The sequence below is a fragment of the Rhipicephalus microplus genome, chromosome 2 (genome assembly GCF_043290135.1).
Source record: "Rhipicephalus microplus isolate Deutch F79 chromosome 2, USDA_Rmic, whole genome shotgun sequence".
Classification (NCBI taxonomy): domain Eukaryota; kingdom Metazoa; phylum Arthropoda; class Arachnida; order Ixodida; family Ixodidae; genus Rhipicephalus; species Rhipicephalus microplus.
The window spans coordinates 189,804,979-189,830,234 of record NC_134701.1 but is presented as its reverse complement, the minus strand read 5'-3'; the positions used below and the strand labels follow the sequence as shown (position 1 = coordinate 189,830,234).

Sequence of the window (25,256 nt, the reverse complement as noted above, 5' to 3'; positions counted from 1 at the left end):
ATTGGTACTTTACTACGGGAGAGCAGAAGCCGTCCCTTACGAAACCATTGCGTCTATCAGCGGCAAGATTATTCTCAATTAAACATATAACTCGCAAGTACTGATTCGCTGTAACATTGCCTGAATATCAGGCCACTGTCAAAGTGAATTCAAACATCGCTCCTGTTCCCATAAATAAATTCACACTTTTGAGACGTCACAGCTTAGCAGTAAAGTTATTTTTTGGCGCCAATATATCTCGCCGATTGATACTTACATGCACCCCATAAAGCTTTTTTATGAACTGCAGAATTTAGCGTGCGCTTTTGAAGCCGTATTCGCAAACGCAGATGCTAGCGGCAACACGTGCGCCCCAACATACTAGCGTTCGCTTTCTTGTGCAAAGAAAAAAACAAAAAATGCAACACCCGCATGTGCTGCTGTTACAATTCAACGACTGAGGCTGGGAGCGCAGCACAGACAAAAGTATTGCGCTGTCCTTTTTTGCCGCTCCTCGGTAGCATTAATAATTCCCACTGATTTGAGTGACAAGAGGTCTCCAACAGTTGGCTTGAAGAAACGAAGCTTGACGCTAACGAGCAACATACCATAATCACTGATTAGGTGTAACCTTCCCAAGGAATACTACAGTTGAGGTACGTTTTACGTTATCTGGCTTATTAATAGTAATTGTTGGCATTTTATGTCCCAATCCATGCATTATTTATTTATGAGAAACCTATTAGTGGAGGTCTTTTAAAAGTTTGACCATCTGGGGTTCTTAATATGTGCTTGAATCGAATCAAATATGCTTTTAGCATTACGCCTCTATAAAAACAGCCGTCGCCAACAGGATTATATCCCGCAACCTTAGAGTCAGTATTCGAACGCTACAACCACCAGACCAGTTCTGTGGTTTACTCTACCGCCATGGTGCTGGCGCATCATTATTATTTAGTTTGGAAGATTATGAGCTGTGTTTATTGGACCTTCTAGGTACTTTCCTTGTGTCGTATGTTAGTACACTGTCGACTGGTTCAGGTGCCCTTAAGCAATCTTATTTCAAAAATATTGTTGCAAATTGATGGTAAGGTTTCAGCTGTCAGAATGTAAATCAATGTGTTCCTCAGAAATAGATTCTTGGCCCATTGCTTTGCTTGTGATTTATTAATGATCTATCTAGTAGTTTGAGTACTGCAGACTGTATCTTGTATGCAGATGACACGATCATTTCCCCTTGAACTAATAACACCGATGACCTACAACGAAAAATTTATGTTGATCTACAAAATCTAAGTTCATGGTGTCAAAAGAACATGTTAAAGATTAGTGCATCTGAAACCGTTTTTATGGCCTTCTATTCCTTACCGACAGTATTTTCAAAATATATATTTGTCTGTTTCGACGATAACCTAATGCCAGTATCTGATCGCACAAAGTTTCTTAGGGTAATCTTAGACAGGAATATGAAGCTTAATCTTCATACGCAATCACTTATTTGCAACACAACCTACGAAATACGTGCCTTAATCAAAACTTGTACATATTTTCAGCCACATATTATTCATTCCCTTTATCACGCACATATTCACAGCCATATATCTCATTGCATTAGCCTGCGACAACACATATTTCACCCCACCTCTACCAATTTCAACGCATAAAAAATCAAGCACATTGTCTGATGACATTCAGTCATTTCTCAACCAATGCAACGCCACTTTATCAAAATTGAAATATCCATCCTCCTCATCAACTATACCAGCTGAAGTTATCTATTGTTATGTATCAGCTTTCCCGTGGTATTCATGACATTATTGTAAATAACCTCGTAAATGACAACGATACTAGTTTTTCTGAGCTGCATAATCGCCTTCTGCCTAAGATTCGCACCGGCAATGGCAAGTTCACCGCCACGTTTATGGAAATCAAGCTATAGAATTCCCTTCCTTACGTCATTAAATCATCAAGCGCGGAACATGCATTCGAAATCCAACAAATACTTTTTGAAACAACTGTCTTCATCCTAGCAATTGCTTTTTGTTTGGGATATGTTATATTGCTTTTTCTGTGTTGTATTGTAACTTCTGATTCTTCTTTTAATTGTACATTTCTCTTTATGGTTGTTGAACATATAAGTATTTCTGATTTTGTATTTATTTTCACACTGTTCATTTCCTTTTTCACCAAGATACTGTAACCACTGAATGATGTATACCTTCCTTTTTCATTCATGTCTTTTATGCCCCCCCCCCGCCCCTCCACAGTTTTTAGCTTGGGGATCCTTGAGTACTACCAATCTTTTACACACTTTTTTGTAGAGTAATATTGTCGATATTGAATAAACTTTGAACTTTGAAGTTTGAATAAGAATGGTTAGCCCCACTAAAGTGTATGGTATGTCATTCCAATAATTTCATATGTTTTCTTGCGTAATCCATATCTGTATATTTCCCCCAAGTTTTCCATGTGTTTCTGTAAGAACCTTACGGAAACATATGGAATTGTTGGAATGACTTACGGAACGTGACAGTGAACGAAGAAGGCTTTAATTAATCAGTAGTTTTTCAGATGTCACTGCAGCCAGTGTTCCGACTAATAAAATTGTCTCCGTCAGGCCAACAAATTTTAAAGCCAAGTTTTCTGGTCTAAATATTGGATCCAGAAATTTCCTTCACCGAAGATATCTCATCACAAAGTACAGTAGACTGCCTTTTTTAAACGACTTCATATATATCAAGACTATCAGCCAAATATTTCCTACAGGGTGTGCTCGGGTAGTGCGTACCGTTCAAGAGGTGTTTACAGGCGCCAGGGAACGCTGTATATACTATCACCTTAGACAGCCTGAAAACTTCTTTCGCATATTTTGTAGTAACTATTCATGCCTAATTAGCATTTATATAATCATCATCCACAAAACCCTTGCATTCTTGTGCGGCAAACTTACTTTTATTGTAGTTTACAAATACCACCTCGCGACTCTGTGACACACGTGAAAACCGACAGATGAAAACACAATGTGATACGCAGGTTTTCGGCAAAAAGTTGGACGCAGTACAAAGCAGGGACTAGGGAAGAGAGTGATGACACAGGCGCACAGTCACAGGTGGAAGTTTCATGGCATTCATGATTTTTCGGTCAAACAGGTATAGTCACTCACTTTTTGTTTTTGTTTTTTTTACGTGAGGGAGACTGTACCATGTGCCAATTTCGATTGCTATATATACTTGTTGTCTCTTCAATAAACATCCACTTGCGAGCGTTCGCCTGTGTGGCCGCTCTCTTCTTTTGTCGCCGTTCCGCGTACTGCGCCCCACTTTTTGCATTTGGAATAACCCGTCACCATCTAGCCCACATGGCTGTTTTGCGGCATGTTTTCTGAACAAGAGCAAGTCCAAAAGAAAGCCTGACCACCTTTTTATAGGTATACCTATATTCGATGAAGGCTTCACACCATCCTTAGTGTGTTAAATTTAAAAGGATTGATCGGGGACGTCACGTTATGCGATTTCGCTGTTGATACTTGACATCTGCAAAAAAAAGAACAAAAGTTGATTCCCTCTCGAGTTTATCCTTTTGCAAGAGATGTTGCATTACGTCATTCTCTGCTTCAAAATCTATAAGCTTACACTAAATTACAAATGCTACAAGTGTACAAACTGCTGTAACTTTTGCAAAAAGGAAGCCTTTGCGCAGCCCTCGTGTCAAACAAAGCCATCACTTTCATCACTGTTTTATTTATATTATTATCTCAGTTATTGTTTGACTACTCAATAACTATATACCAATGGTACCACAGCGTAGCTCATGTACAAGAAGAGCAACCTTGCTTTCATACTATGTCTATACCATAGCCTTATGAACAGGCTGTTCCACAACTTCTACAAAAGGTGACACTAAAGATTTTTACTTTCGTGGCTGTTTAAAATATATTTATAGTCAGTCGTACATTACTTTGTACTGGTACCTGCTTCTGCCGGTAACATTAAAAACAATTGATGTCCCTCTGTTGCTGTTTAGAGAGCTCGGTATACATAATGTCAGCTACTAGGCTGTATATCTCACGGAAAAGTGTCGTTAAGAATTACCGACAATCATTCCAAATACGTTTTCCACGTAAGCTGGACAGCACAACTAGTGTCGATACCTTTTTTTTTTTTTGGCTAAGGCACTCGGCTGTTGACCCGCAGGTCACGGGATCGAATCCCAGCTGCAGTGGCTGTAGTTTCAATGGAATTTAAAATGCTTGGAGCCTGTGTTCTTAGATTTAGGCGCACGTTAAAGAAGCCCAGGCGGTCGAAATTTGCGGAGCCCTCCACTACGGCGTTTCTCATAACCAAACGGTGGTTTTGGGATGCTAAATCCCAACAATTATTATTAAACTTTGGCCAGGTTTATTCATTTAGCCTGCTCGTGATAATCATCACTCCATATAACTGAATTTGCATTCTTCCTGTGCAGTTCCTCGTCTTAGTACAGAGGCATGGCCGATATCAAAGCTGAAAGCTCATCGCCGACGTCCGAGAAGGCGAAATACCTTCACCACTTCGAAGGCATCCTGGTGGGCGACATGTTCGAAGAGTCGCGGCTTCGATCAGCCTTTCGTTACGAGCCCAGGGAGGAGGACGTGTTCGTCGTGGGCTTCCCGAAAACAGGCACCACGTGGCTTCATTTCGTGCTGCAGCGCATCGTGAACCATGCGAGCGAAACACCGGCACAGAGCGCCGCGGCGTGCTTGCCTAACGTCGCCTTCCTGGAATTCGCTGGAGGCGAGAAGGTTGAGAAGTTATCCAGGACCCCGGGACTACCACTGGTGATCAAGACGCACCTGCCATTCGAGAAGGTGCGCTTCTCGGACAAATCCAGGTATATAATGAGGTTGAAAGTTGGGCTAGTCGGTGACTGATATTTATACGGTATGGTGAAGTAACGCACTTTTGACCGGCACAACGCGAACAAGTGTCCTGTCCATCTTGTCCTCTTCGTCCTTGTCAAAAGTGTGCTACTTCACCATAAGGTACATTCGCCAGGTATGTATGCATCTCGTATAAAGTTGGGGTAGTAATTTTGATTCAAGCATTTGACCGAGCAGCTAGAAAAAGAGAAGGAAATACAGTTAAATAACGAGTAAGATAAGAAGATTTCTGAGCCAATCTTTCAAGTGATCATCAAATGAGTTCAGTATTGAAGTTTATTGCCTCGCGAACTGATCGCCTCGAAACTTCATCGAATCTCTCAAAGGAAACATCCCACCGCAACATCCAGCAGCCACAGATGCAAACTCAAACCTCCTCAGTGAAGTGTGGGAGGCTGCGATCACTAAATGAGACCTGGTGAGCCAGCTTCAACTGGTAGCCCCAAGATAGGTGGATGGTCCAGGCCAGATGGTTTCTAGAATAATGGGTCTTCACTAAAAAATATTTCATCAGTAAATTTTTGCTCTCTGCCTCGTGCACGAGGAGAGTTACAGGGAATAATGCCACCGTTCGAGCACTATTCTCCTTCTTGGCGCCTTTTACCTAGAATTATGCAATTATAGCGCGCCCAGGTGTTCCCCCCGTCACTTCATGACTGTGACACAGCATATATATGAATGGAATGGCCCTTGATAAAGTGACAATGTCGCTCATAAACTCACCATGCCGAGAAGTCTACTTGCCACGCACGATTACAAAATTTGGATGAAATTTCCACAGCAGCGGTTGATGTTTGTACAATGTGTTTTTCCAGAAAGCCCGAGTGATTTTTATTTTATTTATTTAAATACCCTAAAGGCCTCGAGAGGCATTACTTAGGGGGGGGGGGATACTGTTAAAAACAAGGTATACATCAATTCATATAAAAGGAACACACACAGCGATCAGACATAACTAGGTAAAAGGTACATTTTACGACTAGGATGTAACGCATGGCTCATTTCACATCTCCAGTACATTTCAATTCCAGGAATCTGCATGGCACTAGTTCTTCATCGTTTCACTAATACATGAGATATAACAACAGGGTAAGATATAGTAGCAGTAGACATATTACATATCAAGAAATGTACGCAGCACTGATTGGAATGCAGACGGATCATTTATCATCGCAATCTCGCTGGGAAGCTCGTTCCACTCGGTTACAGATAACACAAAAGGGGAATTTTGGTACTTTTTGGTTCTTGCAAATATGGACGACACTTTACGAGCATGGTCAGTGCGATTGGACACATAATGGGCAGGAAAATTATGAGCACAAGAAAAAGGTGTAATACCATAATACAGAGAGTGAAAAAAGGTCAAGCGGAAGAATTTACGACGAGTGTTAAGTTCTGGAAGATTAAGAATCTGTTTTAATGCTGAGACACTTTGGTATGGCGAGTACGAGTGCAAAATGAAGCGGGCAGCCTTGTTTTGAATGGATTCAATACAGTCGGACAGTATAGCTGTGTGAGGGTTCCAAATAATTGAAGCATAATCGAGGGTTGCACGGATGAGGGAAGTGTAAGCGCGAAGTCTAGTTTCGTGGTTTGCGAGATGTAAACGGCGCTTAAGGAAGCCAAGTTTCTTTAGTGCCTTGTTTGTTACGTGTTCAATATGCATGGCCCAGTTTAAATCAGGAGTAAATATCACGCCAAGATACTTGAGTGATGGCTTAGAACCCCTTTAAAAGATCTCGATTGTATAGATAATGCACACAACGAGCTCTAAAGTGGCTGCGGTCAGTATATGCCATAATTTAAAGTTGCAGTTCATATCAATTCACTAGTACATAAATCATAACTTTGTCGAAGCAGTTCCTGGTTGTCGATACAGCATAACATTGCCGCGCGCGTTCCCTATTTTCATTTTTCGCTTCATTCGGTTTTCGCTCACAAAGCCTATCAGGCATGCTCAGCGCAAACTGTGACTCATTGTAAGAGAAGGTTCGCGAATATTCTAAATCGTCCTGTTAGTATTGCGCGCAAGACGCGAACAGTCAAGATTATTCCTGAGCTTGCACGACGACCCAGAGACAAGGTTGTAATATTCGACAGCTCATGTGTAGATTCCGACGCGCTTCGCCGCTTGTCAGTTGACTGACGGCCGACGCTCTTCCTGCCGCTATCAGCGTCAGTGTCTTGCTGTAATCTGATTTTAGTTTTACATGGCCACAAGCTCGGCCCGATAAACAGCTTCATATTTCATCTGCAGTCTGCTACTTTCATACACGTCACGACGCCGTGACAATATGAATCAGTTACCACACCGGTACTGGAGCTGTTCGGTCATAATAAAATCGTCATGGCTCGTAGCACTCAAAACCAGCTCCATAGAGTTTTACTCGAGAAGGTGTTTGCGCCGTCGCTTGTCTGTTGCCTGGAGCATCTACTAACGCCGAAGTCGAGCCATGGTTTAGTGAAGGTTTCTGAATGTTTATACACAAGATTAAATTTAAATTGTCTCTATTTAAAATAACAATATTCCTTATACGTTCTATATAATGCCAAAACAACAAAATAGAATTAGTGTTCAAACCTGTGTGATTTCATATATTATACAGAGTTAACTGATTACAACAGCATACTTAAATTGATATAAAAGTTCGAATGTTTTCTTTTATCATATTAGGCGTGTCTTGTACGAGAGTTCAAAATTCCACATAATTTGATCCCTCGTCTTCACATATAATTATGCGGAACTGCCCATTTTTTATATATATTCACTTGCAGTTATGAATTTTATATGGTATCATCATCAGCTAAAACGTTATTATTGAACATTTGCATTAAATTTAGTAAGTGTAACATATGTGTACATTGTCAGCTTTAGTCTCTTGACTAATTCCCCTACATATGTACTTTGAGGGAGACCAATGCCACAATGCCAATTAAATCCCAGTTATTTAGCACGTCGTATGAAACCCTAACGTGTGACAGCTTCATACGGTGATAAGCGAATTTTCTTAACCCTAAAGAGTTCTTAACATTCCGAAAAGGGGATTCATTTCAGTCACTCACTTTCTAGAAAGTTGTGTTTGTGAATGTGTTTTTGCCAATGCGCTCAAGGCCTGTGTTTGTGTCAATCGAACAGGTATGTCTACGTGCTTCGGAACCCGTACGACACCTGTGTGTCGTACTACCACCAGGTGCAACAAAAAGCCCCAGGTTGCGGTGACCTGACCTTCGACGAGTTCTTCGAGCAGTTCATAGACGGATGGATTCACCCGAACGATTACTTCGATCACCTGGCGTCATGGTTCGCGCACAAGGCGAGACCTAACTTTCTGTGCATAGCGTACGAGCACATGAAGAAAGATCCTCGTTCGGGTATTCAAAAAATCGCTGCGTTTCTCGGAAAGGAAATCAGCGACGATGCAGTACTGGATGAAATCGTACAGGTATGTCGTGAATTTATACCACTGAAGAAAAAGTGCTCCTTTAAAAAAGAAAGATTCGCTCGTTTAAAATTCATATGTAGAATAAAATGTAACCTTGGAGCGTTCAACGCATAATTCTTCATTGTTCTTCGGGAGTGAAGCAGTGAAAGGGCAGTTATAATTGTCACCATCGTCATCATAAGACTCAATAACATCAATTAGGACAGAAAAAAATTTTATTACAGAGAATACCGACGGTGAATACGATTGTAGATTATGTTAGTTAATTGCAACTAATCGTGTTACGGTGCAAGTTCTGTAGCTCGCGCGCTATTGCTTTTTCATAAAGCCTCATGGCCAACGTCAACAAACCACTGAAGTTTGTTTATTTGTTTTTGTAGTTTTGTTTGCGTAAATACTGCATGTTCAGATAAGGGATCAGGGTTGGGGACTTGCTTTACAATCTGATCATTGAAATACCGTAGATGCGTGGGGTTTACGGAGTCCTCTTAATTCGTATGTTAATATAAACGAGTATCTTTTATCCGCTTTTGTTTTGTTTTGTTTTTCTACAATATAGACCGTATCTCCGGATATTATGAAAAGAGCATTCGCCGAAGCCCTTTCTGCAAGGCAACAGGAGAAGTCTGTCAAAGGCCGTCCCCCGAACAGAGCTTTAAACAACTCGTCCAACGGAGTTAGCAAGCTCAAAGGAGGAAGCCTCGTGAGGACAGCGACTGTCGGCGACTGGAAAAACCATTTCTCAGCCTCTCAGATTGAGCGCATGAAAGCCAAAATGGCATTCAAGACGGTCGGCTTTCGAACAGATCTGGAGGTTTTGTGGAAGGACGCCAATCTGCCATGAATGGTCAATTCAACATGCACCACAAAAAAAAACAATTCAGTGATTTCGCGCATGCCCACATGCATCCATCTGGAATAAATTTCGATTAAGAATATCTCTAATGATTTTTTTAGATCAAATATATGGCTTTCGTAGACTGGAGAGAATACGAACGCATGATGCGAGATACGGAGGCGTACAATGAAGTAATAGCGTTCGAGAAGCGAGAGATACAAGAAAAATAGCATTCTTGAGAGCAACTTTGGGATCGTTACTGCGATCACGACTTCCTGACGCTTTGCGCACAAAGAACACCAACTTTAACTAAGTTCGCATCTCATAGTTCACCTCACTAACACTGCAGCAATAACTTAAACCGTAAGTTTCTCCCCGACTCCTGCCTTTACTAGAGAGCAGGAATCGGGGAGACCCCTTCGACTCCTACCCTGTATAGAGATCAGCCGTCGGAAAAAAGCCTTCGACCCCTGTCCTCTATAGAGAGCGGGAGATGGGGAAAAGGCTCCGATTCCTGCCCTCGGCCCTCTATAGAGGGTTGGAGTCGTGGAGAAGCCTTCGGCGTTGCAGTCGTCAACTCACACTAATGTGTCGATATAGTTGGCGCTGAACACATATACTCGTTAAATTGCTCGCCAAGGAGTCACGTACCGCCCTGCCATAGTGGTCTATGGGCACCGTCTTTAGATACAGTATATAAAAACGTTGTCGAGTGGCTAAGGTACTAGGCTGCTGACCCGCAGGTCGCGGGATTGAATCCCAGCTGCGGTGGCTGCATTTTTGGTGAAGGCGAGAATGCTGTAGGCTCATGTGATCAGATTTGGGTGCTCATTATGGAACCACAGGTCGGCGGAATTGCTGGAGTTCTCCACTACGGCATCTCTCATAATCACATGGTAGCGTTGGGACGTTAAACCCAACAAATCAATCAGGGAGCCACGTACCGGGTATGCATGCAGTCGTTGTTCCCAAGGCGGCAAGCGACAAGCATGTGGCGCAGCTGGTGTCCCATGTTTCGCACCACGCTTCGGTTGAGGCGCCTTTTGCGCGCCATCCACAGCCAAAGCTCGGACTGCAGCGCCGCGTCTTCCAGGTTGGGCTGCGCGCCAGATCAGTTACGAATCAGTCACGAGGCATTCATGGCACGCCATTTCGGTCATTCGCACATCTACTGTGGTACGGGGATGCGGTACCCCAGGGCCTACGTAATTTTAGAATAAAAGCTCTCAAAGCTCAACATTAAACGTCGGGCATGCGCAAAAAACTCTCCGCGCCCTTGCTTATCCCACGTCATTAGTTATCAGCTGCGCCCACTGACGGATGCAATGCGCACTGCCATGGGGCCGCTTCTCAACTTGGTGCGAGCCGATTACGAGCGATGATATAGGCCCTCGCTTCTGCCGCTGTACACTTTAGGCACCCGACAGTGGACCAGAGGGTGCAACGAAGCTCTTCGGGCCGCCTCAGCATTGTTGGTACCGACCGCCAGAGATACTAAGAAGAACATGGAACGCTCGCTGAACAGTGACACGCTGAAGTGTCAGTGCCCTTTTTGGCTCATTTTCACAGAACGCTTCCTGGGCGCTACGTAATCAGCCATAGCCCCCTTCCTCGCAAACTAAAAAGAAAATGATATACACGTGCAAGTTCGGTTTTGCTGCGTCTACTCGCTAGGCTACGCATTGGAAGACTCGGTTTTGCTGCGCCTACTCGCTAGGCTGTGTGTTCTGGCGCTAGCATCTGATCTTTTAAACTGCATTGCCGGGTGCCTATAGTTCGAGCACTGGAGTTATAGACATTCTAGTGTAATCGTTGACAGGCTATGGCTCGACTCTTCTTTGTCTACGCCAGGAGTTAACCTAACAGCTTTACTGAAGCTAATAGCTTTACTAAGCTAAAAGCTTTACTGATATAAATGCACTACAATGTGCTGTGTGGAAGCAATACAAAAAGCTGAACCTGCCGAAAGTATTTTTAGGCGGGCTGGTGAGCTCGTTAGTGTGGAAGAAGATAGCAAACTATGGACACAGCACCCTGTCCTCTTCGTTTCACTACCCTGTAGTTTGCGCTGTTCTGTTGTAATCAACTTATCAATTCCCAAAATATTTTTATTCGACCACATCTCAAATAACTTATGACCATTAAGAGTCATGGCCTCACACTCGACAACTGACTGAGCTTTCTGTCGGATTTATTGTAATTGGGTTTCTTGGTTTGGCTTCTACAATCCCTTGTCGTATATAATCAATATATCCTCTTATTACTGCTTATATGCGCTGAAAACATTCAATGATACTGTTATTCTCTAGTCTTCTCTCCTCTACGTCCAATTCCGCTGATTCGATTCCAGATTACAAAATGCGGTACTGCGACAAGGCTAGCCACCCCGTTTTTTTTTCTTATTTTTCATCTCCCTGTTTTTATTTCTTTGTCATGTTGCCAGAAATATCGAAACTAAACGTTGTATTGTCGTTTTAAGCAGACTTCGGCTCGCTATCCAGTGCCTCTCCAAAGAGAAGAACTTTGAACAATTTAGAGCGCTATCGAAGAAGAGCACGCAAGTTGTGCTAGTTGATTAATGATCATTCTTGAAAGATTTAACTGCGCTAATGAAACAAGGACGCAAATGAAATAAAGGGCAGCTTGTGTGCAGTGCAGTCCTTTGCTTTATTTGTGTCCTTCTTTTATAAGCGCAGTTCAACGTTTCAACAGCACAGTGCCCATGTCTGACCTCGTAATAAGCGGCCGGCTCGTCACACTCCCTCCACCAGACTCGGTCGGACACAGCTTCGCGACGCGCCAGCCTCCGGTCCTTGCAGAGCGCCGACCTTCGAATCGGATTCACGTTGCACACGGTCACGTCGGGAAACGGCAGCGACGTCTGCGTGCCGTAGTGGACGCTGGTGAAGACCCCGTACTGGTGGTACTCGCCAAACACCCGGGCCCACTCGCGCAGGGTCAGGCCGACCAGGAGCGAGACGGCGAGCAGCCAGCAGAGCCGCCGGAAGGCGCCACCGCTCAGTCCTAGGAGGACGTCGCACCCCGAACATCCCGCCGAGGCCACTCTTTCGCGGTACCTGAGTAAGAGAGGCAGCGGACGGCATATTCGCATAGACGCTGTTACTATGACGTAGACGGAACATCGTTAAACTTGTCTCGGTAGTCTCTCTGTGCTCGGCGTCTTCCTCCCCGTAGTATGCAACGCATACCGTGGAAAGAAGACGCCGGCTCAGCTGACTGGTTGGATTCTATGCTGTACCTTTTTTAAAAAAAACGCCCAATAAGCGTATTTTTAGCACACGTGTGCACATTGACTGCGTTCAGTGTTACACTCATCAGGACCTAGAAGTTTTCCGTTCACGTGTATAGTTGCCTCCACTTTCAAAATATGAAACGCACTTCACGAAATGAAGCGGGTTTCATACGGTGATCTCTCGGTCGCGCACGAAGCCAAGCGAGTTGAGGAGAAAAAAACACATGTGTAAGTGCACGAATGAAAAAAGGGGAATCGATCAATGACTCTTTTTCTTCGTTCCAATAGGAAAGTGCACAGGACATTATTTGTAGTATTTTCCTTGTAGTTTTGTTATTATGGCATAATCTGGAGATTATTGGAACTTGTTGCTCGGGTGCTTGGGCTATAGTTGGTAAATCATCATATGTAGGGGTTTAGCGCAACTTGGTAATCCCTCGAAAAACACACACATTTCCTCACGCGTTCACTCAAGACGTGTGTGCTGTGTGTTTCGTGACTGGATGCGGGTGTGTATGTAAGAGTGCTTTTCGAGAGATTACCAGTTTGCGCTAAGTACTTACAACAATCTATCGAGAAGCTGCAGCGAACGAAATTAAAGACAACTTGCCACAGGCAGGAAGAAGTCTAGTAGCAAACGGATTAGATCTACTGATAATCCTCGTATTCGCACCAATAGAGAGCTTGCAACTGAGTGATGTCTCAAGAGTTCCATTGTTGGATTGACAAAGTGCGGCGAAAAGAGGGGAAACGCTATATGAGGGTGAAACCCGACCATTCTTCGTGGTCCTTTAAGGGCCCGAACTTACACGCCGTGCTTTCGGATATGCGGCTTCTTCTAAAGTGTAAATGTAGAAATGAATGAATAAACAAATACTCATTGATGGTTTCTATTAAAGGTTGTAATGATGAAAAATTCAATGTGACGCACAAGGAACACACAAAACACAAACATCACACCGCAGCATGCAATATACAAAAAGGACACCAGAACGCAAATAAAATATTTGTTTTTTACTGCGCATCAACTTGTTCGACGTCTTCTGCTATGACATCATAAATAACGATATTTCGGGTTATGTTATATATAAACTAAACATAGCTGGTTTGACAACGGGTGGTAAATATTACGAACAGAAAACACCTGTGCGTTCGGGAATGAAATGGTCTATTTTGTTGTGTTTGGCAAAGTTAGTGAAGTGTCTTTTTTCGTGGTGGAGGAAAAGAGTGGTAGGGAAGGTAAAAAGTTGAACACGAACTTCGATTCCCGATGCTCACATGCACGATGAACGAAAAATCTTCGACAGTTGTCTGAAAATTGTGTGCAGACACGAGTAAGATGCGACTTACATATTCTCGATCACCTCCGAAACGCTAACCGTGGCCGCGCCGTGGTTAATATGGAAGCTCGCTTTCCCTTACATCCCTTAATGAGTCTCCTTTCCTTTCTTACGACCCCCCCCCTTCCCCATGTACTTTCTTTTTCATTTATTTAAATTAAACACAGAGAAAACACGTTCGCTGCGCTGAGGTCCTTTCAACTTTTTCGCAGAAGGTCCCTTCTCTTTTTTCAACATTCATCTTCACATTGTGTTCCCCATCTCTCTTCTCTCTCTCTCTCTCTCTCTCTCTCTCTCTCTCTCTATATATATATATATATATATATATATATATATATATATATATATATATATATATATATATATATATATATATATATTCTAACTTACGAAGTGCCCATTCCCCGTTTAGGCTTTGCGTAATTTTGCGTTTCGCGTAATGAAGATTATTTTGGTCGAATAATGAGCGAAGCCTCTGCAGTAGTTCGATCACACCGTTCGATAAAGTTGTTGGATCTCAACATTAGGCGCGGAATAAAGTCGGAGCAATGAAGCATTTTTCTCGCCTCCACTTTGAAGGGACGTCCACGCTGAAGCGGGTGTGTGTTGCGATTTTCCTACCATTTTGCTTCACAGTAAATTGCGCTTCGGCTGCCTTGCAGAATCTAAGTGTTTTGCAGGCTCATTTTTAAATTTCAAAAGCACCATTACTTCTCCGCATGCACTTTCGCGTAAAATGTTCTGATGAGTCATCTGAAAGAACTCGCTTTTTTTTTGTTATCATGAAAGCAGTCGCTAATGCAAGTTTAATCATACCGGCGCTGAAAGTTCAGACAATGATCTTGGCACTTTTTTTTCTGCCCGCAGATGGTTGCCGCACGCCGAGCCTTCACCCAGAGCTCACGCGCGGCTGAATAGAAAGGAGAAAAATTAATAATAAAAAAGTCCCACCAGCTGTGTGAGTGTAGCGCTTGGCGTCCATTCATATTCAGGCGCTCTCTCCACTGACACAGGCCTGTGCACTGTTACTGTATCGTTACTTGATTGATATGTGGGGTTTAACGTCCCGGAACCACCATATGATTATGAGTGACGCCGTAGTGGAGGGCTCCGGGAATTTCGGCCACCTGCGGTTCATTAACGTGCTAATAAATCTGAGCACAAGGGTCTACAGCACTTTCGCCTCCAACGAGAATGCAGCCGCCACCACCTGGATTCGATCCCGCAACCTGCGGGTCAACAGCCGAGTACCTTATCCTCTAGACCAACACGGCGGAGCACTGTATCGTTACTTCGAGATGATCGTAGTGACCTCATTTGTAATCAACAATGTAATTTCAACTAAACATGCGATTCCAGCGTATTCTTTGCATTTTCATCCTATTATTAGTATAGTGTGTTATTATTTCATATTTTTTTGTTACGAATACTATTATCAATACTTTATTAGATGTTGTGTAATAGAGAGAAACCTTATTGTGGTAACAGGACTGAGCCCAAAGTTCATCAGTTCATCAGTTGGGTGGATTTTCATTCAAGGTAGCCTTATATAGCTGCTTCTGCCCGAACCCTGTCCTCAACCTGAGTTGGTGTACGGTGACCACGGTCATGCGAAAGCTGCAGAGCCTCCCCCACTACTCTTCTAATTGTTCCTTTTTCTGGTTCTGCTGTGTCCGACTCCTATAGTATTTTTGTTTCTTGTTTTCTAACGTGATAAAAGTTTCATATAGCACGTTAGGGATATTCCTCAGCGCTGAAAATGCATATTCTTTTGTATGTCCACAAGAAATATAAAAGAATTCTACTTCTAGGGAAAGAGAGAGAGTAAGATATTCTGAGACAAATTACCCCACAAGACCCAAACATTCGACAATGTTCAATGAGTTCCACATTTCTCGTACTCCCGGGTCATCTGCCTATAAATACGAAAAACATATATTGCCACGTACGTTTTTACATTTGAACTTACGTACATCTTTTTTTTTACTTATTAAAAAAGGCCATTCTATGCTATACAACTAGCACGAAATTGAAATTTCTTTTTGAACAGTTATAATAGGTGTATATAATATCAAGGCTAGGTATACGTAGACTAAGAGGGAATCAACTGTCGGGGTAGTTTATGAAAATTATTTGAATGTGTTCATTGAAAGGTGGGATGGGTCTCTTGCGAGTGGATCGGATCGTTGCGGCACCTTGCGGTGCAGACCTCAACCATACGCTTTTTTTTTCTATGCAGCCTCTGTGACTCCCTGCAGCAACGCGAGGAAACATAAATAAATCCAAGTCGCTCATAGAAAACAAGCAAACACATAATGCTGAAATTCACCTCTCGTTACTTAAATTAGTCCTGACGCTTAACTATTCTGAATTTGAATTCTTTTGCCAAACTTTTGGCAGTAGTATGCGAACCCCCTCTTGCTCTAACATGTGACAACATTTTTAGGCGGCACTTAGAATACAAACTGTTTAAATCCTCTCCAGTAAAGCCTTCCAGCAATCTCTGCTACTTAGACGATGATATTTGAGAAAATGACAAAGGAGCACTAAACACATTTATTGAAAACTGTAACAAGTTTCACTCTAGTATTAAATTCACTATGCACAATTCTTCGAGTGAAATTAACTTCCTAGACACGACGGTATCTATTAAAAAAGTAAACTAAAGACGACGCTCTACAGACAACCGACAGATCACTAGCAGTACCTACATTACACTAGTCACTATACACGACACTGTAAACAAGGCATATTTGTCGGACAGTCGAGACATGTAAGAAAGATTTGTAGTGATGATGGCGACTACAGTCACCCTTTAGACAACCTAAAGCAAACATTAGTTAAAATAAATTGTCCGTACGACGCTCTGAACAAGGTCTACCACGAAGCACGTAACGCCGACAGGAAACCAATGCTTGTTAAAAGAGCCCCCGCAGAGCAGCCAAACCAGCCGCTATATTATTTCTAACCAAGTATTCAAATTCACTTCCAACATGATCAATATCTTCCGCAAGTATTACCTAATAGTAACTAGCAACGAGCGTATTAGACAGGTGTTCCCTGAAGTGCCAAAGGTCGCGTATTGCAGAATAGAAATCTTAATGGAATGTAAATGCATGCTAGAGTAAGCTCTCATCCCAACACCCATATAACACCTTGTTCTCGTTCAACATGCAAGACTTGTAAGCACCTTCAAAATTACGTTACAGATAAAAGCGTCGAAAGCGATTTTGTACACTATATAAAATCCTGCTTCACCACCACTTGTTCAAGCGTTGTGTACGTAATCGAATGTTCATATTGTCACAAACAGAACTTTGGCGAAACAGAATAGCCGGTTATTGTTAGGTCAAATGGGAAACGTGCTTACACGGCGAAGAAATTGCCCAAAATAGTGGCACATCATTTTGATGTGTCAGGTCAGAACTTCGACGATGTCAGACTTTACATCCACCAGTCAAACTTCCGATACCCAAGAGACCGAAAATATACACAGTCGAATCTTATTCACAAGTTTAACGCACTTCAACCAGCAATTATAAACATTTCAATATGGCCTCTTGAGTCCATGCGATATGGTACATACACCACGGAAGCTCATAAGTCTTCCTTCTGTAAATTTCCTTCTAACAACCATAACTCACTTCAACGAAAAGCTTTTTCGGAGCATGGTTAACCAGCGAAATCATAAACGTGCGGCCCCGATGTTTAGCAGCGCAGATGGGTTCAACGCGACGTGGCACTGAAGTCTTTCACAATGATTCGTTAGATGTTCGTGCTTCTTAATGAGCTTAGACGCACGTCTGGCTTGGGATTACCCCAGTGTTTCTTTCACATGCCGCGCATTGTGCCTCGCATGATCACGGTCAAGGAGGAGTGTTATGAGCAGTTAGGTTCCTTTCGCAAAGCATTAATCACGCTGGTTACTATCGAATCACAGGTGGTGACAGACGACGCAGTTGAAGCCCATGTGCCGCTGCACAAACTCCCGCCGAACGCGCTCTCGCAATCACCACATTGACACCGCAACGCCACGTTGTTGCAAGAGTTGGACATTGCGCGCTAACTCGGCGGCGTGGTTAGCAGGAGCCGCCCGCCACCGGCGCTTGCATTCCTGTTCGTGGTTTAATGCGGCTTGGAAGGCTGTCGGATCATCGGTAAGCTGTTGCTGCTGGCACTCGGCTTCCAGGGCCTGTTTTGCGCTAGAACTATAGTGCCTAGAAAGTATATTCTAGGCACTATAGCAGGACTGCACCATCGGCCCTGCGAATGCGAGCTCTCTCACGTTTCTACTGTCGGCGCTCTTCTAGAGTTGTCCGTGGCATACCCATGTTTCAAGAGAAAGTGTCGCGTAGAATGATTCAGTAAAAAATAAGGGAGGGAGCATTACGCCACACGAAGGAAGCCCGCAGTCAGAGTGTACTGTACCGCCGTGTCGGCCCAACGCGTGATCAAAACGTCAGAGTGTGCGGCACGTTTTAGTACTCTCGCCGGTGTTCCGTTTCTGAACCTCCTAAGTGAGCTGAACAAGTGCGTTTTGAATAAATTCTACAGGGCGTCATATTCCGAAGTATCAGCAAGTCTCGTTGCAAGCTTCTTCTTCTTCTTCTTCTTCTTCTTCTTCTTCTTCTTCTTCTTCTTCTTCTTCTTCTTCTTCTTCTTCTTCTTCTTGATGACTACGTCCACTGCAGGGAAAAGGCATCTCCCATGTCCCACCAGTCGACCCGGTCCTGTACTTCCTGCTGCCATTTCACACCCGCAAAGATCTTAATCTCATCTGCCCACCTAACCTTCTGTCTCCCCCTGACCCGCTTGCTTTGTTTGGGAATCCAGTTAGTTACCCTTAATGACCAGCGGTTATCCTGTCTACGCGGTACATGCCCGGTCCATTTTCATTTCCTCTTCTTGATTTCAACTATGATATCCTCAACCCCGGTTTGTTCCCTAATCCCCTCTGCTATCTTCTTGTCTCTTAAGGTTACACCTACCATTTATTTTCCTTTCCATTGCTCGCTGGTCTTGGTCACGCAGGCTTGATCTCACGAAAATGTCACGTATTGGGCCGACAATGCTGGCTTCAAAACGGCACGGCTTGCCAAGGCTGGCTGCGTGACCTCAGACTCCCTCTTTTTTTTTAGCCTCCATCTGCGACGGGGTGGACGACTTAACTCACAATGCAGTCAATGGCACGCGAGCTTGGGTGCGACACTGCGAACGACGCAACTATACACAGCCGATGGAGACCAGTCGTGACACCGCGCTGCCGGACGTTTTTTTTTTCGTTTCTCCAGCCATATACGGCTATCACTGCAAAAAAACAACCCAAACGCGGATGCTCTAAAACTACAAGCTCTTAACTTGTAAGCCGCGAACCCATGATAACCCATCCACGCTTAATTCGGTCTGACATGCAAATCAACACGTATCAAGTGCTTATTCAAACAATAAGTTCATTCTAGAATCCATTGGAAACATGATTAAACATGTAGACTCAATCAGCGTTCTCACCGATGTTGAAACAAGGGCAGTAAGGAAGGAAAGAAGGAACAGGAGAGAAGAAAAATACAGGTGCAGATGTTAAGCAGTTCAGAAGGACCGGTATGCTACTCCACATAGGGGAGAGGCTTAAGGGAGTTTTAAAGATGGAGAGAGAGAAAGTAGAGAGCGCACACACAAAGTGACACACCTTACAGTCATTATGAGCCCGTCAGTCCATAATTGCTAGTGCTAGTCTAATGACTTGAAGAAGTTGAGCACCGCCTTCGTCGCCTTTACCCACGATGACCTCTCAAAACGACATTCTAGTATGGTTTCTGCCATCATCTGTCTGGTGTCTAGGCGACCTAGCATGACTGCAAGTCATTTGCTCTGCGCATTGTAACAAGGACAGCCACAAAAGATGTGCTGTAGTCTCTCCTCGCAACCAGAATTGTCACAAAAATGCTTGTTAGCCATTTCTATTCGAAAGGAGAATGGCTTCCTGAATGGCAGTTCTAGCCATAAACGGCAAAGCGGAGCGGCATCATTCCGGCGTAGTCCAGTCACACTAGCGTTCAGTACGAATTCCACGAGCTTCTCAATTCCTTGCACGTAAAGCTCTCGGGCAGTGGCGGTGTTGGTACGTGATCTGCTTGTATTCTAAGTGGAGAATGTAATTTCTCGTGTGGCCACGAGAACGAGAGCATGGTTATTAAAATAACCATGCACTTTGGCTACACTTGAAAGCAGCATCACGGCCACACTCTGTAGAAAACAATTGGCACGCCGCAAAGGCATATAGCCATTTCTTTTGTAAGTATTGTAACATGGAGTATTGTAACATGGAGTAAGTTAACGCCGGTTGGGCTAACACTGCACACAGTGCGCAAGGATGCAGGACAACAGGGCAGATCAGACACAGCCCCACAACAACATCGTCGTCTTCATACCTTCTGTGTCACTTCGGCGCCCGTGCCTGAGGTACCTCTCTATACCCGTGACATTGCCCCAGGTGGCAAAGCACCGTCCTGGTACCTGCTGTTATTAGACGGACATGTCACTGTGATAGGGCTTCAGGCGAGAAACGTGCACAATGTCAGTTCTGGATGTAGCAGTCGGGTTCGTAGTAGGGGAAATTTCATAGGTAACAGGGGCCACCTGGCGCAGAACTCGGTAAGGCCGAACATATCGCGATAAAAGTTTCTCGCATAGGGCGACACGACGGAATGGGAGCTACAGTAGCACGAGAGAGCCTGGAGAAAAACCCACTCCCCTATGTCGGCGGTCGTAGAGCGACTTTAGTGCTCACTGGGACGATGAGAACCTGGCGCGGGATACTGTACGTGCGATGAGAGCACGGTAGGTGGCATCTCGCGCGTGTACGAAGTGGTGATTGAAGGGTCATGCCCAAGCAAAGTATCGTAAGGAATCACGGCCGAAGAGAAGATAAAATGGTGACTAGCCGGCAGTTTCATGACGCGACGAGTTGTAGGCAAAAGTTACGAACGAGAGGACAGTGTCCCAATCGTTGTGGTCATCAGAGAAGTACATTGCAGGCATGTTCGTCAGTGTGCGATTGAGCCGTTCAGTAAGTCCGTTAGTCTGAGGATGGTAAGAAGTCGTAAAGTTTGCCGCGTATCAAAGGATCTAAGGAGGTCGTCAACCACACGAGATAGGAAGCAGCGGCCACTGTCCATGAGGAGGTGAGAAGGAGCGCCATGCTGAAGGATGATGTCGTATAGAAGGAAATCTGCGACGTCTGTCACGCAGCTGGTCGGTAGCGTTCGAGTATTTGCATACCGAGTGGCATAATCCGCAGCTACTGCTATCCATTTGTTTCCCGCTGCCGATGTTGGGAAGGGACCTAAGAAATCCAACCCCACCTGATGAAACGGCTCGGCTGGGGCTTCAATAGGTTGAAGGTGACCGGTGGGGAGAGACGTACGCTTCTTCCGGTGTAGGGACAGGTCACACGCTGCAACGTAGCGGCGAACAGATAGATAAAGGCCCTTCCAGAATACCCGTTGGTGGACGCGGTCATAGGTTCTGGAGACACCTAAATGTCCAGATGTTGGGGCGTTGTGAAGTTCTTACAAGATCTCCTTGCGCAGATGACGTTGGACGACGAGCAAAAGTTCCGCGCCATCGGGTTGCAAGTTGCAGCGTTACAAAACGTTGTCTTGAAGCAAGAACACGCTCAGTGAAAGGTCTTTCTGGCCAGATTAAAGACGGTCAATCATAGATAGCAGCGACGGATCTTGGTGTTTTTCGTCAGCCATGTGCAGAAAATCTGTTATGGCAAGTATGTTCACATCGGCTTCCAACTCGGAGGAGTTGGGTGGATCAACAGGGTGTCGAGATAAACAGTCCGCATCGCTTTGCAGCTTGCCGGACTTGTACACTACCGAGAACGTGTACTCCTACAATCGCAATGACCATCGCCTGAGTCTTCCTGTTTAATCCTTGAGTTTTGACAGCCAGCAGAGCGCATGGTGGTCTTTGATGACTGTGAACGGGCGTCCGTACGAGTACGAACGGAATTTAGCGATAGCCCAGACGAGGGCCAGGCTCTCCCGCTCAATAATGGAATAGTTTCTTTCCGACTAGGAAAGTAGGTGGCTAGCGTATTTTATGACACAGTTTGTGCTATTCTGCTATGCCATGGCCACTTGCGCGGTGCGAAGCTCCGTTCAAGCGACGGGGTTGAAATTAGCCAACACAGGTGGTGATGTAAGCGTAGAAATCAGCGACGCAAAGGCATGTTCTTGGTCTTCACGCCAGGAAAAAGCCACGTTCTTTCTGAAGAGATCCGTGAGGGGCCGAGAAATATCTACGAACTTGCTGGCAAAACAGAGGAAATGCGAGCAAGAGCCCCAAAAAGCTTCGTCTTCTTGAGTGGAACGTGGGACCGGGAACTCGCGTACAGCGCGGACTTCATCAGGGTCAGGTCGTACACCAGTAGCGTCAACAATGTGGCCAAGTAGCTTGATCTGACGACATCCAAAGTTGCACTTCGACGCGTTGAGCTAGAGGCCAGCACAGCGAAGAATGTCAAGAATGGCTGACAGACGTGGGAAATGGCTTTCAAAGGTTGGCGAGAAAACAATGACATCATCTAGATAGCACAGGCACGTCGACCATTTAAAACCGCGAAGGAGGGAGTCCATCATGCGTTCAACAGTTGCAGGCGCATCGCACAACTCAAAAGGCATTACTCTATATTGATAAAGCCCGTCGGAAGTAATAAATGCTGTCTTCTCGCGATCGCGTTCATCGCCTGAAATTTGCCAATATCCAGATTGTAGCTCCAGTGAAGAGAAATACTTGGCACCATGGAGACAGTCGAGCGCATCATCAATTCGAGGTAGAGAATAGACATGATCCTTGGTTATTCGATTTAGATGGTGATAATCGACGCAGAACCACCAGATGTCCTTCTTTTTAACAAGCACAACGGGTGATGCCCAAGGACTATAGTTGAAGGCTCTATGACTTTTTTGTCGAGCATCTTCTCTCCCTTCTTCTAGATTATTTGGCGCTCTGAATGAAACAAACAGTAAGGACGCTTGCGAAGAGGTCTGGCGTCGCCAGTGTCGATACTGTAGGCTACGATGCTCGTGTGGCCCAAGGAACAGTCATCGATATAAAAAAATGTCGAGGTAAGAAACTATAAAAGCACGGAGTGCTTCAACTTGAGACGGCAACAGGTCGTTTGGGATCATGTTGTCCACGAAAGCTCTATTCTGCGCAGCTGCCACAGGTTCGGTTACGGTCTTGATGTCAGGAATAAAAGATAAAATTGTACATTGCTCCAGAGTGGAGAGTTCTGCTAAGGCGATACCTTAAGGAATGCCCTGGGTCGACACAGAGATGTTCAGGACAGGGAGAAGCGTCTTGTTGTCCCTAATCCTCACTAGAATTGTATTGAATATATATATTGTTTAAGCTTTGCACTGTCACGAACTGCGGAGGGACAAGGGCCTTTGTCAGGCTGTTCGCCTTTAGCCCTTTGCCCCTGCAGTGAGCTCTGTATCCGGCTTACTGTAAATAAAAATCCTACTACTACTACTACTACTACTACAGTATGAGGAAGTATGGTGTTCTGAAAAAGGGTCAGGTCAATGATTGGAGCTGCCGGGTAGTCGCCATCAGAAACAGGTGGGAACGGTGACATAGAAAGGTACACAGCAGCCTGAGGCGGTAATCGTAGACACTCCACGAACCGTAGCCGTGTGCGAGTTGCAGGAGGTACATCAGACTACAAAGGTAACTCTAGCCGTAAAGTGCCGGTTGAAAAATCGATGAGAGCTGAGTGTGCAGTCAAGAAGTCAATACCGAGAATAACGTCGTGTGGACAAGCGTCTAGAACAGTGAAAAAGACTGGAGTGTGAAGGCCGGCAACAGTGATGCGGGCAGTGTACAAACCAAGAACTGATGTTCGGCTGCCGTCGGCTACTAGCACAGTCGAAGACATAGCAGTGTAAAGAACTTTCTTCAGGCGGGATCAATGACGTGAGCTCATAACGTATATGTGGGCACCGGTGTCAATTACAGCTGTAACAGTCAAGCCATCGATGAGAACACCAAGTAAATTTCGTCTGGAACTAGTGGTCGTTATAGGTGTCTTGGTCCCAGTTGTCAATGCAGCGCCACCTCCAGGAGCTTCATCTGGTAGTTTCTCGAGAACTGCTGAGAATACGCCAGTGACTGAGAGCGATGATGTTGAGAGGACCGGGGCTGGCGACCCCGAGGTGACGGAGAACGGCGGGATTGGGTTCTCTGGACGACATCAGCGTAGGGTGGTTTAGAGGGTGTAGTAGAACGGCGAGGTGAAATGTCTTAAAGGTGGTCATCGGCAAAACGAGGTGGCGAATATTGTCCACGATCTTGTCGGTGATCGTCTAGAAAACGTTGCCGGGAAGACGATCTGTTGCGGCAGTGGCGAGAAATGTGACCAACACGATAGCAAGAGAAGCATATAGGTCGATCATCTTGTGTGCGCCACTCTGATGGATTTTGGTAGCGTGATGAGAACCACGGGACCAATGCGGCAGTAGCAACAAGTGGGGTGGCGTGGCAGTGAGCGTTATTTATGATAGAATTTCTGGGCTTGGATGTGCGGCTGGAGTTTTGGGGAACTAAGACGCCCATGTTGGCAAACTCTTGTCTCACAATGGCTTGAGCAAGCAATATTCTGGCCGAGTTGTCTGACACATGGGGTTGATAAGCAGAGGAAGCTATTGCTTCCAGCTCATGGCGGACAATCCTTGTGATGTTGTGAGAATGCACAAATGAACTTTATGCTACAGGGTCCTCGCAGGAAGAAGTCACAGCGGTGTTCGGGAGCCGAATGAAGCATAGAGTGATTCTTCTGCTTTTGGCTTCTTCGAACCACCAAAACTCACTGACTATTGAGTCAAATGTTGGACATTTCTTGCAGATTAGAATGTTAAAAGCATCGTCAGCTATGCCCTTCAGCACATTGCTGACCTTGTCTAGTTCTATCATATCTTTGTGAGCCTTCCGGCACACGGCGAGCACGTCTTGGATATAGGTGACGTACGATTCGGTGGAAGATTGAACTCGTGACGCGAGTTCCTGTCTGGCTGCCATTTGTCGAGCAAGTTACCAGCCGAACAAGTCACGGAGCTTCTGCTTGCACACGCCCCAAGTCGTCAGATCTTCCTCGTGCATCTCGTGCTAGGCGCGTGCAGTACCTCGTAGGCAAAAAATTGTGTTGGCCAGCACTGCGTCTCATCCCAGCTGTATTGCTTGCTGACGCGCTCGTATTGGGCGAGCCACTCGTCAATGTCAGTTGTGTCGGTGCCCCAAAATGAACCAGGATGCAGACGATGGGAAGGGATCACAAGTGATGGAACAGGCGCGTAGACTGGACGGACGGCGCACTGCCTTTAGGCATCGTGCCTGGACGAAGGTGACGTCCGCTACCGAGATCCACAGTCGGGATGTTACCCAGCACTTCCACCAAAATATGTAACGGGGAGTT

The 25,256-nt window shown here is 44.9% G+C and overlaps 2 protein-coding genes across 2 annotated transcripts; one reads left to right on the top strand and one right to left on the bottom strand.

Annotated features, from left to right (window-relative positions):
- Positions 1-455: 455 nt before the first annotated feature.
- LOC119169630 (sulfotransferase 1C2) lies at positions 456-9,278 on the top strand. Its single transcript, XM_075884504.1, has 4 exons — positions 456-635; positions 4,444-4,848; positions 8,034-8,340; positions 8,900-9,278. The coding sequence occupies exons 2-4, from the start codon at positions 4,466-4,468 to the stop codon at positions 9,182-9,184; spliced, it is 975 nt and encodes a 324-aa protein (XP_075740619.1). The 5' UTR covers positions 456-635; positions 4,444-4,465; the 3' UTR covers positions 9,185-9,278.
- Positions 9,279-10,106: 828 nt separating this feature from the next.
- Positions 10,107-24,943, bottom strand: LOC142793028 (epithelial sodium channel subunit gamma-like). The gene is made up of 3 exons (XM_075885728.1): positions 24,879-24,943; positions 11,910-12,255; positions 10,107-10,277 (listed from the first exon to the last, which is right to left on the bottom strand). Exons 1-3 carry the CDS (start codon positions 24,941-24,943, stop codon positions 10,107-10,109), a joined length of 582 nt encoding a protein of 193 aa, XP_075741843.1.
- Positions 24,944-25,256: the final 313 nt, after the last annotated feature.